Source organism: Motacilla alba, chromosome 1A, assembly GCF_015832195.1.
Source record: "Motacilla alba alba isolate MOTALB_02 chromosome 1A, Motacilla_alba_V1.0_pri, whole genome shotgun sequence".
In the NCBI taxonomy this organism is placed as follows: domain Eukaryota; kingdom Metazoa; phylum Chordata; class Aves; order Passeriformes; family Motacillidae; genus Motacilla; species Motacilla alba.
The window spans coordinates 839,831-861,489 of NC_052031.1; the positions used below are offsets into that span (position 1 = coordinate 839,831).

General features: G+C 54.9%; 1 protein-coding gene across 2 annotated transcripts; it reads left to right on the top strand.

The window, feature by feature from the left end:
- The first annotated feature begins 1,483 nt into the window (after positions 1-1,483).
- STRIP2 (striatin interacting protein 2) lies at positions 1,484-21,316 on the top strand. Of its 2 annotated transcripts, none has more exons than XM_038155028.1 (21): positions 1,484-1,726; positions 3,206-3,275; positions 4,239-4,313; positions 4,401-4,535; positions 4,721-4,841; positions 5,468-5,536; positions 5,620-5,726; positions 5,842-5,969; positions 6,276-6,473; positions 7,654-7,877; positions 9,143-9,208; positions 9,884-9,947; positions 10,584-10,655; positions 10,778-10,852; positions 11,330-11,427; positions 11,919-12,045; positions 13,755-13,855; positions 15,273-15,339; positions 18,368-18,472; positions 18,844-19,048; positions 20,009-21,316. In XM_038155028.1, exons 1-21 carry the CDS (start codon positions 1,502-1,504, stop codon positions 20,257-20,259), a joined length of 2,583 nt encoding a protein of 860 aa, XP_038010956.1. In that variant the 5' UTR covers positions 1,484-1,501; the 3' UTR covers positions 20,260-21,316. The 2 variants fall into 2 exon arrangements, with proteins under 2 accessions (XP_038010956.1, XP_038010957.1); XM_038155029.1 differs by lacking the exon at positions 1,484-1,726 and adding an exon at positions 2,504-2,664.
- The last annotated feature ends 343 nt before the right edge of the window (positions 21,317-21,659 follow it).

Here is a 21,659-nt window from a genome sequence, read left to right on the forward strand (position 1 = left end):
CTGGGGTCAGGCGGGGGCAGGCCGGGATTTTGGGATGGGGGGACAAGGCGGGATCGGGGATGGTGGTGGGATTGGGGGGGATCCCCAAAGCCGGAGCCTCGAGCTGCTGCTGCTTCCAGCCAGTTCCAGCTGGGGAAGCGGCCCCGGGGCCGCGTCCTTGGGGCAGCCGGAGCTGTTTGGGCTGCCGGGCTGGCGTGTCCTTGGGAAGCGGTGCAGGAGCGGTCCCGGCCCCGTTATCTCCCCCGGAACGATCCCGTTATCTGCTCCGCTCCCGCCCTGGCGGCCCCGCTGCAGAGCCGCGCACCCGCGGCAGCCAAGGAACTGCGACCCAAACCCTTGGGGTGTCCAGCCGTCCAGGGGCTCTGAAGGGATGTGGGACGTGAGGGACACCGAGGTCGGGCACCCAGTACCCCCCCGGCCACAAACCTGCACAGTCACCCCAAAAACAACCCACCCCCGTTACTGGGTGTGGGAATGGGAACCCTGCCCCAGGGCCCCGGGAGCTGCTGGGGCCGAAATGGGGACGCTGCGGTTTGACAGCCCGGCTGGCCGGCTGCTTCTGGGGCTGCCTCGGGCACGGGGACCTGCGGCGCTGCCCGTGCCGGGGCGGCTGCAGCCCCACAGGTGCCCCCCGGCCCCCCACGGCCACCTCTGACACCCCCGGCTCCCACCCTGCTGCCCCAGTTCATTGCTGCAGGGACACCCCATAACCCCCATGGCAGCATTCTGAACTCCCAGCACCCCAGGGACACCCCATAACCCCCATGGCAGCATTCTGTACCCCCAGCACCCCAGGGACACCCCATAACCCCCATGGCAGCATCCTGTACCCCCAGCACCCCAGGGACACCCCATAACCCCCATGGCAGCATTCTGTACTCCCAGCACCCCAGGGACACCCCATAACCCCCATGGCAGCATTCTGAACTCCCAGCACCCCAGGGACACCCCATAACCCCCATGGCAGCATTCTGTACTCCCAGCACCCCAGGGACACCCCATAACCCCCATGGCAGCATTCTGTACTCCCAGCACCCCAGGGACACCCCATAACCCCCATGGCAGCATTCTGTACTCCCAGCACCCCAGGGACCCCCATAACTCCCCAGCGTTCCCTGCTCCCAGCACCCCAGGTGCCCCCCGTAACTCCCCAGCATTCCCTGCTCCCAGCACCTCAGGGATCCCCATAACTCGCCAGCATTCCCTGCTCCCAGCACCTCAGAGACCCCCATAACTCCCCAGCATCCCCAGCACCTCAGGGACCCCCATAACTCCCCAGCACCCCAGGGAGCCCACATAACTCCCCAGCATTCCCAGCACCCCAGGAACACCCCTGTCCCCCCAAGCCCGTCCCCCCAGTGTCCCCAGCCCCCCACCCCGAGGGACCCCCGTGTCCCCCCGACTCCCTCCACCGTTACCCCGGGCCCCGCCCCATCCCGCTCCGGACCAATGGCGAGGCGGGGGTGTTCCCTGAGGCCACGCCCCCGGTCCCGGCGGACCAATGGGCGGGGCGGGGCGGGGCCCGTGCCGTCCCCCACGTGCTGGCGGCGGCCGCGGGATGGAGGCGGCCGGAGGCGGCGGAGCCCCGGGCCCGGGCAGGGCCCGCCCGGGACAGCCCCAGACACAGCCACAGCCACAGCCCCAGCCCCAGCCCCAGCCCCAGACACAGCCACAGCCGCAGCCCAAGGGCCGGGAGCTCTTCCGGAGCCAGCGCAAGGAGTCCGAGGTAAGAGCGCGGAGCTCGGTGCCGGCGCCCCCCGGGCTCCGCCGGGACCTGCTGCGGCTTGGGGGGGTCCCTGCTCCGGGACTGGGGCTCCTGCGGAAGGAGCCTTATCCAGGACTGGGGGAGCTCACGGCCTTGGGGGTGCTCCCTACCCCAAACCGGGCGCGTTAGGGGAGTTCTTCAGCGTGCTGCCCAGCCCGGAGCAGGAAGCCCCAGGGGCGCTCCGCAGCACTGCCGGACCCAGCTGCAGAGTTTTGGGGTGCTGCCTCAGCCCCAGCACTGGCACCTCCCAGCCCCACGCCCAGAGCCGGCAGCAGGGTTTTGGGGGCCCACCTGGGCCCTGGGCTCCCCCGCACTCTGCAGGCTCCCCTTTGCTCCTCACCAAGGTCCGGGTGCCGCTGTGCCCTCCGCCCCCTTCACCCCTCCTGCCCCGATGACCGCGGGGCGCGGGGGAAGCGCCAGACCCCGCTGGGCTGTTCTGCCCCAGCTGCGCCCGCGCGGCTTCGTGAGCGCCCGGCCGGGAGAGCAGGACCGGGATCGGGTCACCGGGATCCCGCTGGGATCTGATGTCCCCGGCCACCGTAAAGCCACCTTTGGGGCTCCCTAACCCCAAAAGCGTCCCTGGGAACGGTGTCCGGGTCGTGCCCCCCACTCTGAATTTGGGGTTTGCTTTGCTCCCCTGGCTCGGTCTCTCGAAGCGGATTAGGGCTGCACGCGCTTCGCCGAATTCCTGCCCGGCTTTAACGGCCCGAGCCGCCCCACGGCTGGGCTGCGGAAACGGGGCGAGAAAGCGGAGCCAGCCGCGCTCCCGAGCCAGCCGGGCTCGGCCGGGGCCGCGCATCCTCCCGGCTCATCAATATTAATCGCCGCGACGCGCATCAGTTCCAGCCCGGCTGCCGAGGAGGGATGGAGACTCGGCATGGGGAATTATGTTAATTTCGGTGATTACCCGTTCGTGTGTTCCCTTAGCCGGGGCAGGGCGGCGCGGTGCCGGCCTTGGGCCGTCTGGCTGCGGCTGCCCGCTCGCTGCCCCGCCGGAATCCTCCGGCGAAGTTTCATGCTCCAGTTCCTCATCCGCAGGGGAGGAGGGGGAGATGAGGAAGGCAAAGCGCGGCCCCGGGAGCTGAGGACCGAGCTCAGGGATCCGCAGCATCCTCCCGCGGGCTTTTGCTTTGAACCAGCCCCGGGGTTTGTATTTAGGGCTTGCAGGGCTCTGAAATGCATCGAACATTCCCCGGCATTTTGTGTCGCGCCTTTGCTTTCCCTGGGATTTGAGAAACGCTGTTTTTACGCGCGGCTTCCACATCTCCGCCGTGTTTTAAGCGGCCCCGCACGGACTCCCCGCTCCATCCCTGCGAGTCGCCGCTCCGGCGGCTGGAGCGGCTTTGGCGCAAAGGCTGCGAGCGCTGGCAGCCATCCCGCATCCCAAAATATCCCCAGGGATGTGCCGGCCCCCTCCTAACCCCATCCCGCTCTCCGCAGGGCTCCGTGGATTGTCCCAACCTGGAATTCGAGTACGGGGATGCCGACGGCCACGGCGCTGAGCTGGCAGGTGAAGCAGGTTTCGAGCGCTGCGTTGTTATTTACAGGTGCCCGGCAGGCAGGGAAAATGAAAATCCCGCCGGGATGGGGGATGGATGCCGAGTGGCGCAGTAACGGAGCCAGCGGGGTGTATTATTAGAGAGCCGCTCACTCCCTGGGGACGCAGAAGGGACGCGTGGGGACACGGGGATTACCGCACTCCCCATTACCAGGGCACAGCGCCGGGGGTGGCAGGAGAGCGGAGTGTCCGGCGACAGAGCCCAGGCGGGAGGTGTCACCCTTTATCGGGCGGGTCTGTCCTTGTCCCCTGTGTCCCTGCCGTGTGGCGGCTCCAGCTGCCTCTGCTCCGTAACCCCCGGTCCCGAGCGCGTCCGGAGAAATTGGGGATATTTTTAGCTCGGTGTATCTCAGCTGCACACGCTGGCCTGGCAAAAACACATTTCCTCCGCAAGGGATCCTTCCTCCTTCCCTGCAGGATCACTTCAGTCCTCCGTGGTGCTGCTCAGCCCCTCAGGACTGTAGGGATTCTGTGGGGACAGGCAGGAATTCTGTGGGAGCAGGCAGGAATTACAAAGAGCAGGTGCAACATCCAGTCCAAGTCCAGCCCCTATTTGCAGGACCCAAAATGTCCGAGCTGCTGGGTGGGGGATCAGTGCAGGTCCTGGCGGGGTGTTCCTGCATTCCCTTCATTCCCAAACTGCTTGAGACTCAGAATGTCCCCTCAAAAACCCCAATGAAACTGCAAGTGCAGCTGGAGCAGGAGCTGGGAACAGCCCAGCCAGGGCATGAAGGGGATGAGTTTGGGGGCATTGGGTGGCCACGAGGTGCCCTTGGAGCTGCAGGAGGGCTCAGGGACCGGTTTGGGTCTGTGTCCCATGTCTGCCTGGGTGCACAGGGATGCTTCCCAAGGAATCTGGGAATGAGGAGGAGGGTGAAGCCCCTCCATGGCCCTGCTGATCCCTGTCTCCATCAGAGCTGTACAGCTACACCGAGGAGCCTGAGCTGAGCCACAACAGGAGATGCTTCGAGGAGGATTTTCACACTCAAGGTACCAGCCCTGGGCTCAGCACCCCGGGCTTGGGGCGAGAGCAGCCCCTCAGAGAAGCAGCTGGCTGGACTCGTGTCCCTGTTCCAGTGCCGGACAGGAGGTGGCTGGAGCTGGACAGGGCTCAGCAGAAGGCCTACGTCATGCGCCTGCTGGATGGGCTGGAGGTGGTCAACAGGGACAAGAGGCTCAGGGTAGCACGGGCCATCCTGTACCTGGCACAGGGTAAGGACACGTCCCCCGTGGCCGGAGGTGGCCTCGGATCTGCTGCCGTGGGGTTTTGGGAGAAGCCTTCCTCAGGGCTGTGCCAGGCTGGCGCAGTGAAGCTCCTGCCTGGGGTGGTCCTGTGGACTCCAGGGGTTCAAAGGCAGATCCTCCCTCACCAGTGTTTCTCTCTGCGGCCTCTCCAGGTGTCTTTGGGGACTGTGATAATGAAGGGGATGTCCTGCACTGGTCTCGGCACAACAGCTTCCTCCTGTACCAGCTGGGAACCTTCTCTGCCTTCCTGGAGCTTCTCAACATGGAGATTGAGTGAGAGGACTGCGCTGCCCTCGCCCACCTCTCCCTCCTTGTCCTCTTCTTCACGTCATTCTTTCTTCTCACCCCTCTGCTTCTTGGACTTGATGATCCCAACCAAAATGATTCTGTGATTCTCTGATCTGCTTTCTCTCCTTTTCTTCCATTCAATTTACTCTCTTCGACTTCTTCCTCCCCATTTTCCTCACCTTCTTCTTCCATCCTCCTCTTTCTCTTCTACCTCCACTTTCTCCTCATCCTCTCACCTTCCTCCTTTTCATCTTCTTTCTCCTCATCTTTCTCACCCTTTTTCCTCTTCATTTTCTTTCTTCACATCTCCTGCTCCTCCTCTTCATCTTCCTCCTCATCCTTCTCACCTCCCTCCTTTTCATCTTCCTTCTCCCTATCTTCCTCACCCTTTTCTCCTCACTCTTCTCCTCTCCATCTTATTTCCCGCCATCCTCCTCACACTCTTCTCCAGTCCTCCTCACCCTCCTCTTCATCTTCTTTCTCCCCATCCCCATCCTCCTCCTGGGAGGTGCCCCAGCCGTGTCACATGCCCCGGTGTGGCATTCCCGGCGCTGCAGAGTTGGCTGGGTGGGGATGAGGGGGCTGGCACTGAGCTCGGCCCTGTCCTGCAGGAACAGCCAGGCCTGCAGCAGCGCCCTGCGGAAGCCGGCCATCTCCCTGGCCGACAGCACTGAGCTCAGGTACCCCTCGCTGCTGGGAGGGCTGTGGGACAGCCTCTGGGGACAGAGTGGCCTCACACCTGCCTGCTGTGCTGTCCTGGCAGGGTCCTGCTCAGTGTCATGTACCTGATGGTGGAGAACATCCGCGTGGAGCAGGAGACGGATCCCCCCGAGTGGAAAACCTGCCGGGAGACCTTCAGGACGGAGCTGAGTGAGCCCCAAAGTTCACTGTGCCCCGTGGAGATCCCTTCGTCGCGCTGGACCAGCGGAGAGAGCTCAGGGATGGGGGATCAGCTCTGACCCCAGTCCTGGTCCCTTCTCCACAGGTTTCCCTGTGCACACCGAGGAGCCGTTTGCTCTGCTGCTCTTCACCATGGTGACCAAGTTCTGCAGCGGCCACGCTCCACACTTCCCCATGAAGAAGGTGCTGCTGCTGCTCTGGAAGGTGCTCCTGGTGAGTGCAAACCCTTCCTTGCTGCAGGAACTTTTATTGTGGAACAGCGCTGCTGCAGCCCGGATGTTCCCCACCGTTCAACCCAACCATGACAGGGTTATTTAGGATGGCACCGGGAGCTGACACAAGGAATCTTCCTTCTGGGATCAGGGTGGGCTGAGGACGTGGGGTGGGGAAGGAAGGAGTGCCGTGGTGCCTTCCCCTCGGCTCTCCCCGCTGATGGCGCCCAGCTGGAGCTGCCCGGGAGGGCTGTGCGCTCCGTGGGTGCTCCGTGTGTGCTCCGTGCTCTCCCCTCTCTGTCCCCAGTTCACGCTGGGCGGGTTCGAGGCGCTGCAGGCCATGAAGGTGCGGCGGCGGGAGGAGCTGGGGCTGCCGCCCCTGCCCGAGGACAGCATCCAGGTGGTGCGGGGGATGCGTGCGGCCTCCCCGCCCACCTACACCATCGAGCTCGTGGAGCAGCAGCAGCAGCAGCAGCCGCAGAAGCGGGGCCACCGCGGCCGCAGGGTGAGAGCGGGAGCGTCCTCCCGGGCCGGGAGGGGTTTCCAGCAGGCACCGGCAGGAGGAGCCAGGAGTGCTCGTGGTTATGGTTCCCTTTTCCCCCCCCCGAGTGCTCCGGTGTTTTCCAGTTCTAGGCTCACGGAATTGTTTGGGTTGGAAGGGACCTTGAGGACCATCCCGTTCCACATGACATCTTCCATTAGATCAGGTTTCTCACAGCTCCAGCCAAGCTGGCCTTGGACGCTGCCAGGGATCCAGGGACGGCTACAGCTGCTCTGGGAATTCCAGCCCAGCCCCTCCCAGCCAGGAATTCCTCATTGCCAAGATCCCATCCATGGCTGCCCTCTGGCACTGGCAGCCATTCCCTGGGTGCTGTCCCTGCAGGCCTTGTTCCCAGTCCCTCTGCAGCTCTCCTGGAGCCCCTGCAGGCCCTGCCAGGGGCTCGGAGCTCTCCCTGGAGCATTTCCCTCTCCAGGTGAGCACCTCCAGCTCTCCCAGCCTGGATCCCTGGGAACTGAGGGGCTCCAGCCCTGGAGCAGCTCCGGAGCCTCCTCTGGGCTCCCTCCAGCTGCTCCAGGTCCTGCTGCTGTGTCCCCAGGGCTGGGGCAGCTCTGCAGGTGGGGTCTCACCTAGGCACAGGGGCAGAATCCCCCGTGCCCTGCTGCCCATGCTGGGGGACCAGCCCAGGGCTGGGGGGATTTTGGGCTCTCAGTACACGTGGTCGGAGCATGTTCAGTTTTTCATCCACCAGTTTCAACTGCAGCAAATCAGCCCCATGGGGTGTTTGGTCCAGAGGAAGCCAGAGGACATCCTGACCTTATGGCAGAGGGCTGATAAGCACCAGGGAGCAAAGTGCTCACAGCAAGTTCTTTTTTTAGCTCTGCTCTTGGAGTTGCTGTGTTGTGTTCTGAGGATGGAAATGCCTTTTGCTAAGGAAGAGATGTCAGATGGAAGCCCCAAAAGTTAAGGTGGAAAACAGGGTCGCACCTCCTAGAGCAGCAAGGTTAGAGGTACAGAAGGAATTATTCTTGTGCAGGCTTTGGTGGCAACAGCTAGGAGGGAAATCCTTACCTGAGGAACATCTGAGAGCGTGATCCTTTCAGGATGGAGAGATCTGGTGCCAGCACCTGAGAGGGAAATAAAATCCTTGAAGCGACTTGAATATTTCCTTCCCCTTGTGCTGCAGCCCCTGATGAAGCAGGACAGTTTGGATATCTACAACGAGAGAGATCCCTTCAAGAGCGACGAAGGAGGGGTTGATGAAGAGGAGAGCGACGACGTGGACAGCGGGATCGAGGGGGAGCTGGACCTGATGGAGCGGGACGCGATGGTGCCCGCCATGCCGGCTCAGCGCCTGCCCATCGAGAGGGTGTCCTTCCCCAAGGGGCTCCCCTGGGCTCCCAAAGTCAGGTAAAGCCACCTGGTGTCACCGCCCTCCTCCCCAGACCTACCTGTCCTGGAGTTCATTGCAGTTTTTTGGGAAGTTTTTTGGCCTCTGGCGGGTTGAACTGAAGTGACTCCACTCCTCTTTTTGTCAGGGTTGGTCCTTTCTGGGTTGGCCACTTGCCACGTTTGGTGTGTGAATTCTGGGGAAGAGCTCAGCTAAACCCAGCCCAGCCAATAAACGGGCAAACCAACTTACTGCCCGATAAATGGCAATCCAGCTTTGGATATCCCTGGCTGTACTGGGAAGGAGGCTGTGCTGGGGTGCTGTGGGAGCAGGGTCAGCTTTCCCAGCCAGGTCCCAGTGGATCTTGGTAGCACAAAGTCCTTGACTAATCATCCTGGGAGCGGGTCAATGGCACCTTGTTGGGTGAGTAGGGCCCCCCTGTGTTGCCCGGTGAAGCCTTTTTTAGTGACACAGAAAAACATCTAAGGATGAAGGTGCTTTTCCTTCTTAAGGCAGGTATCCACACATGAAATGAGGGAATGTTAGGAAAAGAGGGTGAAAACCTCTGCCCCTTTCCCTCTGATCCATGTGAGGGGTTTTTTGGCTGTTTATCCCAAGCCTGGATTTAATCCAGTATCTTTAAAACACAGGAGCAAATAGATATTTTTGAGATAGGAGCAGTGACAGGGTTGAGTCTGTCTGTCCAGAGCATTCCTAGCAGAAGCACAGCAGGAATTGGCTTCCCCACACGGATCTCCACGGTGGTGCTGTGGTGCTCCACGTCACTTAACACCGTCAGCTTTGAAATCCAATGGCTGCTGCTTTCCTTGGCTGCTGGCTGGAAATCCAGCTGGATTCCTTTCTGTCCAGGAGAGCCTTGGCTCACAGCTCGTGTCCTGCTTGTAGTGCAGAGCTGCCGAGCAGTTCCCATGAAAGATGCCCGAGGTGGACAAGATGTCAGCTTGCTGTCGGAGCAGCGTGTGCTCTGACAGACCGTGGAGACAACATTTGTTCTCTCAGAGCCAGCAGATGCTCCTTGGAGATGTGTGTGAGGAGCACAGGAGGTGGATACAAAGGTGCTGGTTGCAGAAAACTCCTCTCCATTTACTCGCGTGTTCCCATGGAGTTGCACAGCAAATACAAATGGTTTAGGTTTTCCCCAGCCAGCAAAGGTGACTTTTGCCCGCTGCTGTTGAGATCTCTAGAAATCAGTCTGAGGTTGTGATCTTGTACGTGGCTGTCTTCCAACCTTCTCCTTGTTTTTGTCTCTCCGCTGCTCCATCAGACAGAAAGACATCGAGCATTTCCTGGAAGCAAGCAGGAACAAATTCATCGGATTCACACTGGGGCAGTGAGTGTTCCATCCACAAAATCTGCCCTGCAGCCTCCATCAGTGGGGGTTAAGTGGTGGGAGGTGTGCACAAAGCTCAGGTTTTTTTCAGCTCAAGACCTGCTCAGGATGAGGCAGCGCTGGGTTCGCCAGAGCTGCAGCAATGAAAGCAGTGCTAGAAAAACACATTCCTAGAGACACTGCTCCCCAGGGACCTCTTTCTATTAAAAATCAGACCTAGCCCAGAATAACCAGACGCTGGCCCAAGGCAGGAACTGGTTTGATGTGGAAGGCAGCTGAGACAGTTTGGTATCCACAGCAAATTACTCAGTTTGTGAATAAATCAAGCTGTGGGTACGGGTCATCCTGGGACAGGCCCAGTGGGGCACACTCATTTTTAGGTGCAGTGCTGGGCTCAGACTGGCTCCACCCTATTTCTGATGTCATCTGATTTCACCCAAATTCTGATTCAATCTGATTTCACCCCAATTCTCCACCCCGATGTCTCTCCTGTCTTGTGCAGGCTTGATGGGGAGGAGGTGGGAGGGCAGCAGCTCAGGCCAACACCTCTCCCAGTTCCTGAGCCATCTGGGATGCATTCAGCAGACTCCAGGCTCCCTCTTTTACCTGTTATGACATGGAAATGTTTGAGCACGGATCTCCTTCCCAGTACTGACCTCCTTTCCTCTTCCCCAGGGACACCGAAACCCTGATAGGGCTCCCGCGGCCGATCCATGAAAGTGTGAAGACCCTGAAGCAGGTGAGATGGTGGCTCCATGCATGGCATGGGATATCCACCACGTGGATCCTCCTGGCCACCCTCCCTGAAACACTGTTACTGCCGGGAGTAAAAAGTTGGGTGCCACAGGAAAAGCTTTTGGAGCTTCTTGCAGGAATTGAGGCAAAAAATTAAAACCTGAGTCCTCAAGTAGCCTCTCCAGCATTTTTACTTTACTTTATCCAAGGTGTAGCACTCCTGTTTCCTGGTGAGTGCCTGCTGTGTGTTCTGAAGGTGACAGACTTTCGGAGCTGGGGTTGGACATACGTTCCCAAGCTGGTGCTGTTCCTAGGGGGAAGCACGGCCAGCCTCAGCTCCTGCAGTGCTCCATGGGGAATGAGACCCCTCCAGAGGCCACCTGACCCTATCCAAGGTCTGGGTTGTCTTTTGGGGGTGATTGTCCCTCTAATTCCTTACAGAGAGCTCCCAGAAGGAGCAGGTGGGAGTAACCAAAGGCAGGAGGTGTGAGGGGCTTCAGGGATGTCCCGCACAGGGATGAGCTGCCCGTGGCTGTGCTGTGACCTGCACGCCTCACTGGGGTACTGCTGTGACCGTCTTTGGCCGTGTTTCCTCCTTCAGCTGTGACACTGCTCTGCCTCTGTCTGTGTGTTTTGCCAGCACAAGTACGTTTCCATCTCGGACGTCCAGATCAAGAACGAGGAGGAGCTGGAGAAGTGCCCCATGTCTCTGGTAAGAAGGAAGTTGCTTCACCCCATCACCAGAGAAAAGATGGGAGGTTTCCAAGGTGTCAGTGTAAATCCATGGTTGTTTTTACTCCATTTTCCCTTGTTTTTGATGATTCTCTGCCCTAGGGGGAAGAGGAAGTGCAAGAAACCCCTTGTGAGGTGTTGTATCGAGCAATGTTGTACAATCTCCCCCAGTACATGGTAAGCCCCCTTCCTTAAAGGGAAGGAAGAGCTCTGGAGTAGGGAATGCTGCCAGTCTGGGAGCTGCAGAGCTCAGCACAGCAGCATGCTCAGGACCTGGACGGTGAGATTTTGGTGGGAATGCTGAGCAGAGCTGGGAGGAAAGTACAGTCCAAGAGGAGGGATTCAGAGGATTCTGAGATGCTGATTGGGTCATGTGGGCTCTGTAGGGAGAGACAGAGATTTAAGTGCATTTAACCTCCAGGTGTCCCTTGTGCTGTTTTACCCTCCCTACCAGAGCTCAGGCACATGTGATGCCTTAGGTTAAGGATAAAACAGAGCTGCTCAGCTCCCCACACTTGTCCTGTCTGTCAGAGGTTGAGTGTGGCCTGGTGAAACCCTGTAGAGTTGGCTTGGAGTTGTCCAGTTTTGGCAAGTGAAGGAGAAGGAAGGAACTCCCTTTCCTGGACCATGCCCCACACCTGCCCTCTCCTGCAGATCGCTTTGCTGAAGATCCTCCTGGCTGCTGCACCCACCTCCAAGGCCAAGACTGACTCCATCAACATCCTGGCAGACGTGTTGCCTGAAGAGATGCCGTAAGTCCCTCACCAGGGGGCCACCGGCCATCCCGGCCTTGCCACCAAGTCTTGGACCAAGCAGGAGAGCCAATAGGTTTGGGGGGCTCCAGATTTGGGGTGTCTGTTTGAGTAGGTGTGAATTACAGTTGGCACCAGGGCAGAGCTGTGAAAGCCAAGGAAGTGATGCTGCCATGATTCGAGTGCAGCCTCTCCAAGCTAAGTGGCACAAATGATAAAATCCTGCTAATTGACCCAAATCATAAAGATTTGTCAGCATATAGGAGGTGTCCTCCCTACTGCTCCACCAGCATTCCTGGTGGAGGACAATCCACATTTTTTTCCTCCTTTTTGAATGCATTTTGGCATCAGCAGGTGGGATGGGTGGAAATGGGAGTCCCGGGGGGAGGGAAGCTGCTTGGTTTCGTAGAGCTCATCCAGACGAAGGAGAGCTCCACAGTTCCTGGGGCTCCCTGCTGCCACAGCCACGGCGCTGTTTTCCCTCCACCCAGCATCACCGTCCTGCAGAGCATGAAGCTGGGCATCGACGTGAACAGACACAAGGAGATCATCGTGAAGAGCATCTCGGCGCTGCTGCTGCTGCTCCTCAAGCACTTCAAGCTGAACCACATCTACCAGGTGGGCCTAGAGGAAGGGATGGCCATTGCCCAGCTGGGCTTGAAGGTCCTGATAAACCCTGTCCTGGAAGACTTCCCATGAGGAGCTGTAATCACATTTCCATAGCTCCAGGATTTGAACAGGGTCGCTCTGGTTGGGATAACCCCGCTGTGCTTTGACAACACCTTTTCCACTCACGTGGCAGGAGCTTTTAGACTTCTGGGAATATCCATTCAGGTTAAATTTAGGAAATAGCACGAGCCTCCCTGGCAGGAGGGGGAAGAGGAAGGGGATTAGGCAAGACTCTCTTTTGCTCTGTCATCTCCAGTGCCCAGAAATAGTGCTGGGAAGGACCTCACGAGGTCACCTAATCTGGTTTTGGCAGGATCAGGTTCTTGGGGCTCCAGTTTCAACAGAGGAGGAGATCTGGGTCATCGTTGCAATCTGATTTTTGTTCCCAATGTCATTTTTGTTCCATCTGCATGGCACCAATCAAACTGCACCCACTCCAGGGCTTTCCTTGGTTAAAAAAACCCAAGGACTAATATGAGCTGTGGCCCAGTTCTCCACTCGTTCAGCAAGTCAAACAATTAATGTTTTCTAATTTTTTCTGTTAAAGCTTTCGGCACGCTACAAATCCCTCTGCGTTACAAAACCCACTGCTATTTAACTGAGGATAAATATAAATCCACGTACTGGATTGGGTAAAATGAAAACAACTCCCACATTTTTACAATCCTACATTTGTTCTGCTCCCCCCCGCCCCATCTCTTCATTAATTTTTCTCACTTCAAAGCAGCTCCTCTCCTTTCTTCCCCCCAGGCAGGAGGGCCATTGCAGCCTGCTGCTGAGCCTGGAGAAAGCTGCAGGGTTTCCTGAATCCCCCTGATTCTGCTTTTCTTTCTGTCTGTTCTGGGTGACTTTGTTCTTTCTGTGACAAAGGTGGTCTCAGGGAGCACCATGAGAACTCCAGCAGGTCTGAAATGAAGGAATCACTGAACCACGGAATGGTTTGGGTTGGAAGGGTCGATTACTCACCAGCACATCCCAGTGCTGTGTCATCTGTGGTGTTGTGTCATCTGTGGTGTGCCAATGCTGACAGCTGGCACCCGGCTGAGATGAGAACAAACTGTTCCTTCCCTCTCAAACTGGAGATCTGGATGGAGAGGCATGGGAAGGGCAGGATGGGATAGGACTGGGGTTTGCTGCAGTTTGTATCTTTAGAGGACAGGAGAGATTTGTTGTATTATTAAACTGTAGAGTGGTTTGGGTTGGAAGGGATCTTGAAGACCATTTAATGCTTTGAGGGAGAGAGGAATTAAAAGCAAGTAGGAAATTAGGGATATTATTTCAGTCAAAATTTCTGAGGGAACTGGGATTAGTGTGTGAGAGCAATAGGATTTATTGTATTTTCTCACGTAATAGCTACAACCCCTTCCCTCTTCCCTGCACACTGTTTTGCCAGATTTCATTTTGAAAAGCCATGAGGTGCAGCTATTCCCAAAGCACTGCCGTGAAGAGTGCGTGTCCTCTCCATGGCAAATGGAATTTTCCAGCTGCTGTGCATGACACAGACCTTACACAGCAAACTTCAGGGACAGAATGGTCTGTGAGGCGTCCGGGGCAAACCACGCCAAGTGCTTTGCTTTTGGCTGGGAAGAGGTTGCCATCCCCAGGTGATGCTCCCAGCTGTCCCAGCCAACACCGACCCATTTCCCTTCTCTCCCCAGTTTGAGTACGTGTCCCAACACCTGGTGTTTGCCAACTGCATCCCGCTGATCCTGAAATTCTTCAACCAGAACATCATGTCTTACATCACTGCCAAAAACAGGTACAGCCACTGGTGGGAGACAGACAGGTGCTGAGGCAGGAAAGCTTCGTGCCTGGGGAGCCCTGATGTCCTGGGGGACCCAGGTGACCTCACAAGGCTTTGGGGTGTCCTGTCCACTGCAGAAATATGTAGAGGGAGCGAATCCCTTTGGCGTGATGAGGATGACTGGATGCTGGGTTTCCAATCTCTGATTGGGCTGCTGAAATAGTACTAAAATAAAATAGGCTTCTTCTTTAAAATAAAGTAGTTTTCATCTTCACATGGGCTCCTGGGGAGCCATCCAGTGCTACCGGGCATCTCTGGGCCACAGCTTCATCAAGGCCAGACAGGGTAGGCTCTTCCAGGTCTTTCCCACTTTTTACAGCTGTAATTCAGCTTTCCTGACTCCTTCAGGTTTTCCATAGCTGTCACTGCCTTTTACTGCTGATCTGAGAGAGGCACCAGCCCTGTTTTGAGCACTGGCTGGACCACCACGGATCAGAGACCTGAGACAGCACAGATCTTCCACAGCTCACCAGGGCAGGATTTCTCTGCTTGGAGAGCAGCTCCCCAGGGATGTTGCAATGATAAAAAGATCCTTTTTCTTCCTTTTTGATGCTCTTTTTGTGGCTCTGCAGCTGCGTGTGTAGGCTGGTCTGTCTCCTGCATGGTATGGTTGTGTCTGTGCGAGGAGGCACGCATAGGAAAATAGGAAGTAATATGTTGATCCTCCTGCTGTAAATATTTCCACTTTTGGTCCTGTGTTTTAAGTGAGGAGGAAACGTATCCCAGGAGCACTCAGCCCCCTCCTCTGCTCTGGGATGGAGGTTTCACAGGCAGGATATGCACCTGCGAGTCAGGTGGGATGTGCAGCTGGATGCTCTGAGCCAGGGAGGTGTAAATTCCAGTTCTGGGTGTGTTTCATTGACTACTTTTACAAATTCCACAGGCCTGGAGGCCTTTGAAAAACGCGATACTCTAAATATTCACTCACCATCAATTTTCTTGCTGCCAACCAGATGCCTCCCTGTGAACCTCAGATCTATTTTGTTTACTTTTTTCTCCCTTTTTAAATATGCATATGAATAACTCATCTGTCCTGTCTTAATGGATCCAAATCCTTCGAGCCCTTACTAATGCACTCAGGATGGAGCTTTGGAGCCAGGAGGCATCGATGTGCTCCATTAAGCTGAGGGCCGAGGCAGTGCTGAGGCTGGGATCCCCTCTGGATGCTGTCTGTGCCAGAGGGAGGCCCATCAGCACGGCTGCTTGACGTGCTGGAGGTGGGATTGTTCCCCACCCAAAGCACTTGTTGCATTTCCAGGCACAGAGCAGGAAGAATGTTACAGATTCCTGGGCACGATCATACAGATCACCTTAAAAGTTTCTCTCGTGTTAATGGGTTGCTAACGAGCCCCTTCTTTCCTGTTTTCTGCAGCATCTCTGTCCTGGATTATCCGCATTGCACGGTCTGTGACTTGCCCGAGCTCACAGCAGAAAGTCTGGTAAGCAGCACAGAAAGGGTTTTTGTGGCCAGGACTGCTCTTTGTGACAGCGTGAGGAAGGATTTGGGTTTTCTGTTCTCGGTCTTCTTTTTCTGTAGCCCCCCAACCTTTCCAAAATTAGACTTATTTTTTTTTCCCCTCCAGGCTTGAAAATCCTCCCCATCACTATTCTGAGTCACTGTCAGCTGTGGGGAGGTGGGGAAGAGGCACTGCTGGTGCTGGGCACCCCATAGAAATAGCTGGGTTTAGGGTTTTCCCTTTGACAGAATAGAATCACTTTAATTCCATGATCGTTGTGGTTGGAAAAGACCTCCAAGATCATCAAGTCCAATCTTTGATCAAACACCACCTTGTCCCCAGCCCAGAGCCCTGAGTGCCACATCCAGGGATTCCTTGGACACCTCCAGGGATGGGAGCTCCAAACCTCCCTGCCAAGACCTGCCCACCCTTTCCCTAAGGAATTCTTCCTGATGTCCAACCTCAACTCCCCTGGCACAGTTTGAGGCTGTTTCCTCTTGTTCTGTCAGGACAAGACTCTTGTGCTTTGAAAGAGAATTTACCCAGAGGCTGTTGCCTCCCAGGTTTCAGTGCTCTGAGCACTCCTGTTCTATGAGATAGCAGTTTAAGGAATGAACCAAATTCCCCACGGAGAGGAGCCTTAAGTATTCCAGAGACTGGCCAGAGGATGGGCTGGGCAAATACACAGACTGCAGATGGGATAATAGTGCTGGCAGGTTCATAATTACAATAATTGAAGTGCAGAGGGGGTTGGACTTGGACAGCACAGGGGAAAGCTTTGGGGTTAACAGGGAATAATGGACAGGAAATGGAGAGCCTAAATCGTTGAGAAGGATCCTGAGCAAATCCAGCCCGGGCAGGGATGATCTCACGGTGCTGCTGCAATCTGAGGCCTGTGTTGCTTTCCTCAGGTGTGTAAAGGTCAAAATCATCCGAGAGAAGGATTTTCCCCAGGTCCACGGGCTGCTGAAGGCTGGGTGTCCCCATCCAGCCCTGCCAGGCTCCACCGTTTCCTGGACCGATGGGGACATCTAGTGACACTTCACTGAGGGTTTCATGGTCGTGCTAATGCTCACAATCAGCCTCAAGGCTGCAGGAGAAAATGGAACGTTTTTAGGGAAAATATTCCCCGTAGGGTCTGGGCAGTTTGAGAGCTGTCACATTCAAGGACAGCACCTCTCACTTTCCTCCAGCAGACACGGATGTTATCCTCAAGGGAGAGCAATTTAATTAGAAAATATGCAGAAACCAACTTGAATTTTACCATGAGGGTTCACCTTTGGGGGAATACCCATGGAAGTAAGGATTTAATAGGAATTAGACCCACCCTGCTACTCGAGGCACACATTTTTGCACATATTTATATTTCTTCAGCCAGCACTTCATGCGTTGTTTTAGCTTTTTTTTTTTTTTACCACTGATGAGTGATTTCAACATCCCAGTGCAACACATTTCTCAGAGGATGTCACAGATGACTCTGCTCTCAGTGGGTTGAGCACAGTGATGTGTGTTTGGTTATCCCAAGGAGAGCCAGGATGAGTCCAGCACTGCTGCCTCCCAAGGAGGGGCCTGTGGGGTAACTGCTGTCCCCACCCAGGGTAAATCAGGAGTGGCTGAGGTGCTGGGGATTCAAATCCTGGCCAGTCCCCATCTCCCCTCTCCCGTCACTCCACAGGGGTCAGCAAAGGGCTTAACCCACCCCTTAGAAGGGGTACTAAAGTCTGTGTAGCCTGTTCTCTCCTTCCACATATCTGATGGAAAGACCCTCCCTCCGTGAATCTGTAGAGACATCATCAGACTGGTGACAAACCCATCAGCCTAAGAAATGGATCCTGGCTTATTCCACTGGGATCTCTGGGAAAATTACTGGGTGCAGAGGGCACAAGTTAGGCCTGGGCACGATGTGACACTGCAGGGACACTGCAGTTTGGGACCCCCAAAGCACCAGACAGCATCCACGAGCGCCTCAGTGACATCCTGGTGACATTCCAGTGACATCCCACCTCTGGCTGCCTCTCGGGCATTGGCAGGGGCTGCCCAGAGAGGTTTGCAGTCCCCATCCCTGGAGGGGTCCAAGGAATCCCTGGATGTGGCACTCTGGGCTGGGGACAAGGTGGGAATCAGGCACAGCTGGGACTCGGTGGGCTGGGAGGTCTTTTCCGCCCTCAGCAATTCCTTGATTCTGTCTGGCACTTGCCTTTAAAAGCCAAGGGGTTGTGCTGGTGGGATTTTCTTGGGTAAATCTGCTTTCAAACCCCTCCCGAGGGTGCCCAGATCCTGGAACGAGTTTTTGCCCCAAGTTAAGAAGGCTGTAGCTGGCTGTGAGTGGTTTATAGATTCAGCAGCCCTTGTTTTGCACTAATCCCCAAACAGGATTTCTGTGGGACATTTCTCCTGTGCTTGGAGTTGTTCAAACATGGAGCAAGTTACTGCAGTGGTGGAATTAAATCTCAAAGTGCCACGGGCAGTATTTCCACAAGCTGGAGCTGGGGGTGTTTACAGTTACCTAATATTTAAAACAATGTCTCAGCAGCACTTAAGCTGGAGGGGGTTTTTGTTACAGAAAGGTCTCATGCTCTTGATACAAACGTTGCTATTTGTCATCCCGTGCTGATTTGTGATTTCCTTTTACTGGAAATGTGTGCCCTAAGCATGGATTAATTTATATAGTTACCAAAGGCAGTGGTGATCACCAGGCTGAAATTTGCTCTCTGGCTGTAAACAAAGAAGACAAATCTACCACAAAATATATTTCCCGTGACGGAATAATGTGATTTATCCCATTATTAGCTTCTACTCTAAATTAAAAGCAGATTAAAATTGGAGTGTTTCAAAATGGTTTTCCCCAGAATCTGCTGATGATAACCCAAGTGAGGAGGAAGCTCTGCTGCTTGTCCTCCCTCAGAAACAAGACTTGTGCAGACAATAAAAATAAAGATTTCTGCCTGAGGACACCTCTGTGGCGGTGCTGATGAACGCTGTGGTCAGCGTTGCACTTCTCCCCTTGCAGGAAGCTGGAGACAACAACCAGTTCTGCTGGAGGAATCTGTTCTCCTGCATTAACTTGCTGAGGATCCTCAACAAGCTGACCAAGTGGAAACACTCGAGGACAATGGTAAGGGTGTGTCCCCTCCCCCTGAGACCCTGCAGCGTTTCACCTGGAGCATCTCCCTGGCTCTACACAGCGTGATCAGCCCAGCCTTCTGCTCAGGGTTCCTTGTGGAAGTGCTGGGGCTTCTGCTCTTCATCATCTTCCCTTTTTTCTTTCACAGATTGAGCCTTAAATGCAGAAATACTTTTTCTCCTGCAAATAACATTGTTTCCATGACCCTCAAGCCCCGTGCAGAGAGTGCTGGTTGTGCTGACTGCTCCTGTTCTCCCTGCTGGGGGTTTGTGGTGGATGAGACCCAGGTGTTGGTGCCCAGACAGTGTTTGTTTGTGTGCCTCCCCAGCACTCTGCACTGATGGGTGTTGATTTCCTGGCAGATGCTGGTGGTGTTTAAATCAGCCCCGATCCTGAAGAGGGCTCTGAAGGTGAAGCAGGCCATGATGCAGCTCTACGTGCTCAAGCTGCTGAAAATCCAGACCAAGTACCTGGGGCGCCAGTGGAGGAAGAGCAACATGAAGACCATGTCTGCCATCTACCAGAAGGTGCGGCACCGCATGAACGATGACTGGGCCTACGGCAACGGTGAGTCCTGCCCGGCCTCGGCCCACTGCCCATGGCTCTGCAAGCTGCTCCCCCTGCTTTGGCCTCAGACCTCTAAACCTGCTGCCACTGCTGGGCATTTCTTCCAGAAGTTTGGCCCCAAACCTCTAAACCTGCTGTCACTGCTGGGCATTTCTTCCAGAAGTTTGGCCTCAAACCTCTAAAACTGCTGTCACTGCTGGGCATTTCTTCCAGAAGTTTCCTAGCACTGTTCTGCACCGTCAGATTTAGAGCTCGTGAAAATGCTGGGATTCTTTTCATATTGTAAGGTTATATAACATGACATAGTGTCATGGTTATTGCAGCTTTTCAATGTCATGTGGCTTTGCAATCTGCTTCACCTGCTTTGGCCTTAAACCTCTAAAATCGTTGTCACTGCTGGGCATTTCTTCTAGAAGTTTCCTAGCACCATTCTGCACTGTCAGATTTAGAGCTCGTGAAAGCCAGCTTTGAAAATACTGGGATTCTTTTCAAATTATAAGTTTATTTATATAAAATGACATAATGTCATGGTTATTGCAGCTTTTCAATATCATTCATAGCTACATTTGCCCAAATTTTGAAATATTTGTGCTCATAATAAGCTCACCAGGTTTTAAATGTTTTAAATCTTGATCCCTGCTTCAGTGGTCAGCGGAGGTTTTCAGTAAAAGTGGTGGGGTCTTTGTGAAAAAAGCAGGGCTGGGTAATTATAGAGAGTCCTTAATGCGTGGATAATTACATTTTTATGGGATATCTTAAATAGTCCTTAATGCAGGAGTAATTATATTTTTATGGGATACCTTAAACGAAAATGCACACATAATGGGATTTGGTCAGGAATAATAATAATTAGGAGTGACTCCGGTTAATTCGCGTGAAACCTTCAGCCTTTCTTTTGCTCAAACCTTGTCAGAGAGGTGTTTCCCACACTATTTGGGTGTTGTTCCTCCTGCCCTGCAGACATCGACGCCAGGCCGTGGGATTTCCAGGCTGAGGAATGCACGCTGAGGGCCAACATCGAAGCCTTCAACAGCCGCAGGTACGACAAGCCGCAGGACTCGGAGTTCGCCCCGGTGGACAACTGCCTGCAGAGCGTGCTGGGCCAGCGCCTGGAGCTGCCCGAGGACTTCCACTACTCCTACGAGCTCTGGCTGGAGCGGGAGGTGTTTTCGCAGCCCATTCGCTGGGAAGAGCTGCTGCACTGCCAGTGACAGCCGCGCCTCCGCCTGCCCCGCTCCCGCTGCCCTCGGGGCCGGGGTGGATCTGGGGGGTTTCGAGCGCAGCTGGGGGAAAAAACCAATTAAACTTTCCAAAGAGACCAGGTCTTTCTGTGCCCAGCAGACGCCTCTTTTTGGAGGTCATCCTGTGTCTTCTTGGAGACCATAAGGGGGCTCGGAGCCCAGGTGTGCCTCCGTGTAGGGATTCCCAGCTGGCAATTCCATCCCTCCCGCACGCTCCTCTGTTTGGGGCTGCTGGGTTCTGGCCGGCTGCTGATGTGCTCCTGCCCTGCCACCCCGGGGTGCCAGGAACACAGGGTGGCTTGGGATGGAGACAGCATTCCGTGTTGTGCCTGTCACTGCTGCTGCTGGGGTGACACAGCCCAGCTCAGAGTCCTGTGCCACCAGGGACAGCTCCTGCCTGTCCCCTGGTCACCCACCTTTGCTTTCCTCCACCTCCTCACCTTTATTGCACCACCCTTGTGCTGTGCAGTTTCCAGCTGTGCAGCTTGGAGATCCCTTTTCTCTCCTCCCGGAGTGTCACCGGGACCCCACATCCTCTTCAGCCCTGAGGGGACAACAAATCCCACCTTAAATAACCCGAGTTTTACACAGATTTTTGCTGGTTTGGGGGAATGTCTGTGCCGGGTCTCAGGGTGGGGAGGGAAGGTGCTTTGGTGAATAATTTATGAGGAAAAGAGAGGATTCTGTGGTCCATAACTTTCAGAACGAATAGGATATAGAGCTGTAAACTTTCTGTCCATTTCATAACTTAATACTTAAATTAAATAATGAACTCTACACTTGGGCAAAGCTGCGTTGCATGAGGGTGGCATTTGTCAAAGCATCGTGTGTTCATATAGGGCAGGGAAGCCCTAAATAAACAAGTGTTTGTTATGGCAGGATTTGTGCTAATTGCTCAAATAATTAATTCGCCTGGGAATGTTTCCTTCATGGGGTTTGTCCAAGGCCTTGTTCATGGAAACGGCATTAAGCCTTTTAAAGCCTTTTAAAATATGCTTTTGTTCAAAATAAACCAGCTTTTAAAGGACACCTCCTTATTTAAGCTTTTTCTTCCCATGTCTTAATTTAAATGCTTCTTTTTTAGTATTTTTTAAGGACAAAAACATCCCCCAAACTCAGCCCCCAGCCCTGCCCATCTCCACTCAAGGGGAAATTGAATGAATTACTAAAAAACTTAGGAAAACCCTTGGTATTTGGCTCAAATATTTTTTTTTCCCCAAAGTGTCTTTCTTCTGCATTTTTCTGTATTTTATATTTAAATTGTGCTTTTTCAGTGCCTGTTATTTTTACTGAGAGCGATCAGAAACACAAATTCTTACCTGAATGTCTGGGTGGTGGAGGATGGCACAAACTTATCCTGGATTACAATT

Coding starts and splice junctions, on each gene's coding strand:
- STRIP2 (XM_038155028.1), top strand. CDS start 1,502: ATGGGCGGGGCGGGGCGGGGCCCGTGCCGTCCCCCACGTGCTGGCGGC. Junction 4,842..5,467: donor CTTCTCAACATGGAGATTGA/GTGAGAGGACTG, acceptor CCTGTCCTGCAG/GAACAGCCAGGCCTGCAGCA. Junction 13,856..15,272: donor TACATCACTGCCAAAAACAG/GTACAGCCACTG, acceptor TGTTTTCTGCAG/CATCTCTGTCCTGGATTATC.